The sequence below is a fragment of the Gasterosteus aculeatus genome, chromosome 2, assembly GCF_964276395.1.
Source record: "Gasterosteus aculeatus chromosome 2, fGasAcu3.hap1.1, whole genome shotgun sequence".
NCBI classification, from domain to species: Eukaryota; Metazoa; Chordata; class Actinopteri; order Perciformes; family Gasterosteidae; genus Gasterosteus; species Gasterosteus aculeatus.
The window spans coordinates 275,115-284,185 of NC_135689.1; the positions used below are offsets into that span (position 1 = coordinate 275,115).

The following is a 9,071-nucleotide window of genomic DNA, read 5'->3' on the forward strand; positions in this document are numbered from 1 at the left end:
AACCCCCTTATTACGTTGGTCAACACCATAGAACCCCCTTATTACGTTGGTCAACACCATAGAACCTCCTCATTACGTTGGTCAACACCATAGAACCCCCTTATTACGTTGGTCAACACCATGGAACCCCCTTATTACGTTGGTCAACACCATAGAACCCCCTTATTACGTTGGTCAACACCATAGAACCTCCTCATTACGTTGGTCAACACCATAGAACCCCCTTATTACGTTGGTCAACACCATAGAACCCCCTTATTACGTTGGTCAACACCATAGAACCCCCTTATTACGTTGGTCAACACCATAGAACCTCCTCATTACGTTGGTCAACACCATAGAACCCCCTTATTACGTTGGTCAACACCATGGAACCTCCTCATTACGTTGGTCAACACCATAGAACCCCCTTATTACGTTGGTCAACACCATGGAACCTCCTCATTACGTTGGTCAACACCATAGAACCTCCTCATTACGTTGGTCAACACCATAGAACCTCCTCATTACGTTGGTCAACACCATGGAACCCCCTTATTACGTTGGTCAACACCATGGAACCTCCTCATTACGTTGGTCAACACCATAGAACCTCCTCATTACGTTGGTCAACACCATAGAACCTCCTCATTACGTTGGTCAACACCATGGAACCTCCTCATTACGTTGGTCAACACCATAGAACCTCCTCATTACATTGGTCAACACCATAGAACCTCCTCATTACGTTGGTCAACACCGTGGAACCTCCTCATTACGTTGATCAACACCATAGAACCTCCTCATTACGTTGGTCAACACCATGGAACCTCCTCATTACGTTGGTCAACACCATGGAACCTCCTCATTACGTTGGTCAACACCATAGAACCTCTTTATTACGTCGTGATGGGGAGACAAGGGAGGAGAGAGGGTGGAGAAAACTGAGGAAAGAGCAAGGAGACGAGGGAGCAGTTTTTCTGTTGACTGTTTTTGCTTCGTTCATTCATACTTGTAAAATGTAATTTGTCACTTCATTTGTTCACTCAGTTAACAGACTCAGACCACTTTGATGTTTATTGAAACTTTCCATTGAATAAATACATGGGGGAAGTGTGTGTGTGTGGGGGGGCTCATCATAGCAACAACTCATACACATCATCACCGTTAACACTGTCGCCATGGTCACTGATGCTGAATCGAATATCACAGGAAGTTACATGACAGACGCATAGAGGAAAATAACGAGGAAAGAGGTGGAAGAGCAGGAAGAAGTGGAGGGAGAAGAGGAGGAGGAGGAAAAACAGGAAGAGGTGGAGGGAGGAGAGGAGGAGGAGGAAGAAGAACAGGAAGAGGTGGAGGGAGGAGAGGAGGAGGAGGAGCAAGAACAGGAAGAGGTGGAGGGAGGAGAGGAGGAGGAGGAGGACAGCAGGAAGAGGTGGAGGAGGAAGATTGAAGAGGAAGAGGTTGGGGGAACAGGGAGGAAGCGGAAAAGAAGGGAGGGAAGCTGGGAGTAAGGATGAAAGACTTTGAAGATGAGAAAAAGAGATACAAAAGGAGGAAATAATAAATAACAAAATAAAGTTAAAATAAACAGAAATGGGAAATGATCAAAATAGAAGAACAAGACGTAATGACACACACACACCTGTACAGGAGAACAGGAAGTAGAATCAGACTGATCATCACTTATTGAACAATACAAGCATGCGGAGGAGGAACTGCTTCACCTTCCCAACAAAACAGAGAAAACAAGTGAAGAAGGAGAAGCATCAAGTTTGTTTTCAGACACAGAAACTTCCCAGAAAGACTTTTACAAAAAAAGACCAGCTCATAGCTTCTGATTGGCTGAGAGCCGAGGAGGACACAGGTAACAGGTAACGGCTTCGTTCACAATCAACAAACTATGAAGCGTCCTCATTGTTTCACCAAATTTAGTCTTTTATTTTGAAGGAAACGTCAGTGACGTGAAAGGAGTCAACTCATCTAATGAAAGTCCGGTTTGAAGCTTGAAAACATGTTGAATAGAGATCAATGCATTTTTATACTGAACATGAGTTCTGATCATATTGATCATATTGATCATGTTGGTGCTCTGTTCTCCTCGGCCGCCACGCAGAAAACAAACATACAAACAACCTGGGGGATATTCTGGATCTGTAGTCCAGACTGGGTTCACTGTGTTGCTAAAAGTTCTGGTTTGATGTGGTTTGACCTGGTTCTGGTTTGGAACTGATTGGTGAACCTAGTGAACTGGCTTTGCGATTGGCTTGTTCTGATTGGCTTGTTCTGATCCCAGGGGCGGGGCATACAACGAGGGGCAGGGCTAATCCTTGGGTTTGATAGAAAACAAGAAGAAACAGCTGGTTTTATATATCTGTTAAAAGTGATATTTATACAACACAAACATACATTCTGTTCCCAGGTTCTTTAGTATGAATTACTCCTTAATGTATTATAGAGGACATCTAACACCCCCCCCCCCCCACACTATTCACTCTGCAGACAGGAGTATTGCATTGTGGGTAGGTTGCAGGCGACCCACTGTTTGCTCACTCCGGCATTTCCTATGAAGAGAAAACAACAACAAAAATAGTCAATAACAGTAATCTGTGATGACAAATATCGCAAAAAGGAATAAAAAATGTAGATGATAATTTAACTAAAATTGTTTCCCGTTCTGCTCCTGATTCTCTTCTTCTTTGTTTTTTTAGAGGCTGTCAAACAAACAGTATGTTTATATGTCATGATGAGATTTATTGATCGCTGGACTTCGCTAACTCTGAATACAGGAACTGAACTGACCAATCAGGAGCGACTCCAGCCTCACCTGTGTGACTCACCTGCTCTGTCTGTTCACATCTGATTGGAGAAGGAGGTTGGTGCCCCCTGCTGGGTGTAGCCCTGACCAAACTCCGCCTCCTGCAGGAGAGGTACAGTAGCAACGGCCATGAGGTCATGAAGGTAGAAGAACAGTACGTGTGGTCAGGTGACAATGTCAAGTGACGAATGGTCGCGGCGTCTGGTCTTGTAACAAACATTTGACTTCAGAGAATTATAAAACGAACAGATCAAGAGTTATCTAGTTAAACTTTGTTTTACTAGATACCTACCGGAAGAGACCTTAGAGGGGGTGGAGCTGCCACATCATGAAGCAGTACTCCAGTGTGACATCATCAGGGTGATTACCTGGTTGTATCCCTGCTGGCTGTACTCCGGCTGGTAGCCGCCCTGGTTGCCGGCGTAAGGGTCCTGTTCATAGGCCTCGGGGGCGGCGGCGGCCTTCTCCTGAGGAGGCGCAGCTCTCATGAAGGGAGCGATGATGCCCGTCTCTTTGAAGACAAACCACAGGTTCCCCACCCACAGGATCAGGTTGATGAAGCCGAAGGCCTGGAGAGAGAGATCAATATCAGTATACTATACATCAATTTATGATTTTTAATAATGATGGTATATATAAATATACTTTACATGAGTAAATCATCTATACGTATTTTATGTTCTATATCTTAATAAATGATCTATAATCATGCTCATAAATACATTTAAATAAATACATATAATACATCTCAAAATATCCTTATTCTTAATTATGTTTGCTATAAATACAATATACCTCAATATCTGATCTATAATTATGTTTTCTATAAATAAACTATACCTCAATATGTGCTCTATAATCATGTTATATACAAACATACCATACCTTAATATATCACCTGTAAATATTTTATAAAATAAATACATACATCAATATATAAAAATATATCATCAATAGGTGTGTTATAATTAAATAGAAAAATAGATCAAATGTTGAGCCGTGAAACTAAAGTCTGAAGTAATTATTAACATCTCAGATTTTCTCATCTTCATACATGATATAAGTTCAGATGTTTTTTACATGTTGGGTTCTTTAAGTCCTTTGGAGCGCCTAGCTCAGTAAAACCCCCTCAGACCTCCCGGTCTCACCACCGAGGTGTTGAGTCCGGACATCACCGGATCGTGGACCTCGCGGCAGCTGTTCCCCTCGACCTCGCAGGCCGAGATGAGCGTGATCACTTCGTCTGGGTCGGTGGCGGTCTTCACGTCAGAGAGACCTTTGGCCCACGCTGCCGAGCTCACGAGCCACATGAAAGAGAAGACGGCAGTGACCCCCAGGTCCTAAAAGGCACAGAGGACAGAGGTCAGGGGACACAGGGGACCCCCAGGTCCTGCAGGACACACACACACACAGTGAGGGAAGTCAGAGGTCCCAGGACTCACAATCAGTGGGCCCTTGTTGTTCTCCTTGTACTTCTCGTAGAAGAAGACGTAGATGCTGAGGGCAGCGGTGGAGTAGAGGAAGCCAAACACGCCGATGGTGACAAAGAACTCGGCCGAGGAGGAGTAGTCGCCGACCAGGAAGAGACGCTCTTTGTAATCCCCCCGACAGGTGGGGGCGTCAAAGTACACCTGGTGGAGTCTGGAGGAGTGGGAGGAGTTTAACGTGAACCATCTCATTATTATGGTTTGTCACCAAAACAGTCATACCAATAATAATCAATCATAATAATAGCGGTAGAAGAGGGTTCCGAGATGCTTATCTTGGCAATAGCATGAATGTAATATTACATTAGATTGATGAGTACTCCACCGACCTGAAAGGATACTCAAACTCCACCTCGATACTCAAGTCGCTCTCCGTCCGGTTCTTACACTCCACCGCCATTCGGAACATCCCAGAATAGCTTCCACATGTGGAGAAGGCGAAGATGGCGAAGAACTGTAGAAAGACACTAAATATTATTCTAAAATATTCCTCCAGAGCTGATAGCGGTTGTGAAGTTCTTCCAGAGCTGATGGTGGATGTTGTTCCACCAGAACTAATGATGGTTGTGAGGTTACCCAGAGCTGATAGTGGTTACGAGGTCCATCGGGAGCAGATGGTTATTATTTGGTTCCTCCAGAACTGAGAATGCTTGTTGGATTAATCCAGAGCAGTGGTTGCATTTAGGTTTCATCAGAGATGATGGTGGTTGGGGGTTCCTCCAGAGTTGATGGTTGTTGTGAGGTTCTGCCAGAGAACCTGGAGCAATGAAACAGGTTCGTTGACTTTTTCAGATCCAAGGTCAACAACATTCCCTCTCTCATGTCCAGCTCTTCACCTCTTCTTCCCTCTGACACCAACACCTTCTCTGCCAGTGTGCTGTCTCCTCTACACCTCGCTGAGGTTCAGGAGGATGTTGAGGAAATCCTTAGAAAAATGACATGCTGTACCTGCACCCTGGCTCCCATTCCCGCTGCTCTGATCAAGTCACATCTACTGTACACACTCAGTCCTTTCATCAGCAGAGCTGTTAACCTTTCCCTTCATTCCAGCTGTGTCCCACCTGCTCTTAAGTTTGCTGTCATGTGTCCTCTCCTCAAGAAGCCCAGATGCTTCTCAACTTCAGGACCACCTCAAGCACAACGACTTGTTTGAAACATTTCTGTTAGGATTCCATTCAGCTGACAGCACAGAAACAGCTTTGCTCAGGATGACGAATGACCTGCTGATGCTGCATCACCCTCACTTCTCATCCTCCTGGACCTGACTGCTGCATTTGATACAGTGGATCTTGCTGGTGTGCCTCCGCACCACCATTGGACTATCAGACTATGCACTCAAGTAGGTTTCAATCCTACCTTTCTGGCAGAAGTGAATACGTTTCACTGGAAAGATGCAAGTCCAGACTGCTCCCGGTCTCCCGTGGTGTTCCGCAAGGGTCGGTTCTTGGCCCCATCCTCTTTATCACCTACATGCTCCCCCTCGGCCGTGTCATCAGCAAACAAGGAATGTCCTTTCATTGTTATGCTGACGACACACAGCTCTACATCAAGACTGCCCCAAGCCCCTTTGCAGCCATGTCATGTCGCACCGCTAGTGTTACCTTACCTTAGCTACCTGGATCTTGAATTTCCCCTAGGGGATCAATAAAGTACCTATCTATCTATCTATCTATCTTAGGGAGATAAAGGTCGTCATGGCGCAGGGGTAGAGAAACCGCAAGGTTGGTGGTTTGAGCCCCGGCTGCCCCATGTCCCAAGTCGAAGTGTCCCTGAGCAAGACATCTAACCCCTAATTGCTCCCCGGGCTAAAATGTAAATAGCCATAGGTTATAAATGTAATGTAAGTCGCTTTGGATAAAAGCGTCAGCTAAGTGACCTGTAATGTAACAAAGTCATGGATGAGCAACAACTTTCTCCAGCTAAACATTTGCAAAACTGAAGCCCTTCTGGTTGGCACTCCACACCAGGTTCAGTCATCCTCCATTATCTATCTCACCTTTGACAGTCAGATCATACCCCTCTCCTCCAGTTACCAATCTGGGAGTTAGGTTCGACCCATATTTGACTATATCAAATACCTGTGCAAATCTCCTTCCATCATGTCAAAAATATCTCCAAACCGCCCCACTTTGACACCTTGCACTTCCCTATCTGCAAGAACTACTGACCCCAAACCTCCACCCACACCCTCAGATCCGCAAGCAGCTCGCTTCTCCCGGTCCCCAACACCAAGCTCCGCACCTTCTGCTATGCAGCGCCACAAACAGTTGACTACCTGAGGGCAGCACGGTCACTGAACACTTTTAAAACTGGCCTACAAATCTTCTTATTCGGGAAGGCTTTTACTTTATTTTACCTATGTTTTACCTCGGTTTGGCTCACTCTGTCGCACTCTGAGATCTGTTGATGAAGATTATTATAAATGCAATGTATTATTATTTTAGTTGATGGTTGTTGTGAGGTTCCTCCAGAGCTTATGATGGTTGTTGTGAGGTTCCTCCAGAGCTTATGATGGTTGTTGTGAGGTTCCTCCAGAGCTGATGGTGGTTGTGAGGTTCCTCCAGAGCTGATGGTTGTTGTGAGGTTCCTCCAGAGCTGATGGTTGTTGTGAGGTTCCTCCAGAGCTGATGGTTGTTGTGAGGTTCCTCCAGAGCTGATGTTGGTTGTTGTCAGATTCCTCCAGAGCTTATTATGGTTGTTGTGAGGTTCCTCCAGAGCTTATGATGGTTGTTGTGAGGTTCCTCCGGAGCTTATGATGGTGGTTGTGAGGTTCCTCCAGAGCTGATGGTTGTTGTGAGGTTCCTCCAGAGCTGATGTTGGTTGTTGTCAGATTCCTCCAGAGCGGATGATGGTTGTTGTTTGGCACATTCAGAGCAGATGGTGGTTGTTTGGTTCCTCCAGAGCTGATGATGGTTGGGGGTTTCTCCAGAGCTGATGGTGGTTGTGAGGGTCCTCCAGAATTGATGGTTGTTGTTGTTACAGCAACGTTTCATCTGCATAGGTTGTGAGATGTTTGGATTCCTGTGGTTGTGATGTTAGCTGCTGCCAGAGAAGAGCTTCCCTTTTTGTGTCTCATATGTTTAAAGAAGACTGAGTTGAGTAAAACCAACCAAACAACGATTGGCTCAGTGTTTCATAACCCAGGGTTCTCTGAGGCGTTTGTATGAGGAACTCACCCATTGTAAGGCCTTGATGAAGCCAAGAGGAACCTTCAGGACCCTGAACTGACCCTGAGCCACGAGCTGCAGGCGGGAAGAGAGAGCGGATGGTTTCGGTTTGCAAAGTGTATTACAAGGTTGATCAGGATTTAAACATTTCAGGACAAATTACATTGTAGTTTTAATGAAGACACAATAAAATAATAAAGATACCAGTGACCATTGTTACATTGTCCTCGGGGGGTCTGAGGGGTGGGGGACCTCCTCACGCACGGACGTGTCTCCTCTGTGTTTGTTTTAGGAACCTGAAGCTGCTTATTTACATTCTTGAGAAACTTCAGAAGCTGATGATTAGATGTTCATGGCTGTAGAAGCACTGATCACATTTCAGGCTGTTCTAATCACAGTTGAGTGATCTTTAGTTATTGTTTCTGTTTCTTACACAAACTCATGATTTATTATTAGAACGTACAATGACCAGCCCAATAAAACTTACTAGTTAATATTTCAGAATATACATTGTTTTATTATGAATATCATTGAGGGATTATCACATTTAATTATAACATAAATTGGTGAAGGAGTTTGGGCGTGACAGCGGTGTGATCCCTGGTAGTAATGTTTAAAACAGTACAGTCAAGTTATTTTGGTTTGGTTAGTATTTCATAATAATAATCCAGTACAGTAGGAATACATGGTAGCGACATTAGTCTTTCAGAATGAATGTATTGTGGTATATTTACATTTGTGTTATATTTATGATATTTGAGCATCTTGATACAGATGGCTGAGGGGTTATTACCGGTTTATTACCGGGTTATTACCGGGTTATTACCGGGTAAATAGGTCAGACTGAACAATGAGGATTATTAAATAGAAATGCGGTTTGACCCGCAACAACAGCAACATCATCATCATCATCTTCTTAATCTTCATCATCTTCGTCATATTCAGCTGCAGCATCCGAGTGGTGCCATTTTACACACGCACGCACGCACGCACGCACACGCACGCACACACTGCAGGAGCGTGTCGGAGCCGCAGAGATGTTTGTTATTGATTCTGCTCTTGTGTCAAGCAGCGCTCAGGGCGCCTGATCGATAAACCTTCTGTATTGATGATCAGTCCGATGACGACATGCTTACCAATGATAGCAGTAATAATGACGGCACTCGTGTAACAGGTGTTGCTGATGTATTGATCCCTCTGATGTTCCGGTTATTATCGATATAATTGTTATAAATATTATAGATCTCTCGGCGGCCCAACACAGATACGCTAAAACGAAGCCCCCACCCTCCCGGCGGGCCGCCCTGACAAACAACACAAACACACCCCGAGCAGCGCTGCACTCCCCAGAAGGAGAAGGAGAAGAAGAGAAGAAGAGGAGGAAGATGTGAGGGACATGTTTGTACCTTATTGACGAGGTCCATCCTGCGTCCTGTCGAGATGGAGAGGAGACGGAGGGAGGAGGGGTGAGGGAGGTGTGTGTGGGGGTGGGGGGGGGGGGGGGACGGTAGCGGCGTGAGGTGGTGACGTGACGACCATGACGATGATAAAGGCATCTCTAAATATATCCATATGCCACTGATTTATATCAAATAAAGAATACATCTCACCCATCCC

General features: G+C 45.1%; 1 protein-coding gene across 2 annotated transcripts; it reads right to left on the reverse strand.

The window, feature by feature from the left end:
• Positions 1–1,043: 1,043 nt before the first annotated feature.
• On the reverse strand, positions 1,044–8,959 carry LOC120814956 (synaptophysin). Of its 2 annotated transcripts, none has more exons than XM_040170026.2 (8): positions 8,861–8,959; positions 7,464–7,529; positions 4,617–4,741; positions 4,243–4,441; positions 3,949–4,140; positions 3,169–3,369; positions 2,823–2,901; positions 1,044–2,546 (listed from the first exon to the last, which is right to left on the reverse strand). In XM_040170026.2, the coding sequence occupies exons 1-7, from the start codon at positions 8,876–8,878 to the stop codon at positions 2,836–2,838; spliced, it is 867 nt and encodes a 288-aa protein (XP_040025960.2). In that variant the 5' UTR covers positions 8,879–8,959; the 3' UTR covers positions 1,044–2,546; positions 2,823–2,835. The 2 variants fall into 2 exon arrangements, with proteins under 2 accessions (XP_040025960.2, XP_040025961.2); XM_040170027.2 differs by having other exon boundaries at positions 2,810–2,901.
• Positions 8,960–9,071: the final 112 nt, after the last annotated feature.

Excerpts from the sequence above, each read along its gene's own strand:
- LOC120814956 (XM_040170026.2), bottom strand. Across the intron at positions 4,442-4,616 it reads GAGTTTGAGTATCCTTTCAG|ACTCCACCAGGTGTACTTTG; the intron begins GTCGGTGGAGTA and ends CCACTCCTCCAG. Across the intron at positions 3,370-3,948 it reads CCGGACTCAACACCTCGGTG|GCCTTCGGCTTCATCAACCT; the intron begins GTGAGACCGGGA and ends CTCTCTCTCCAG.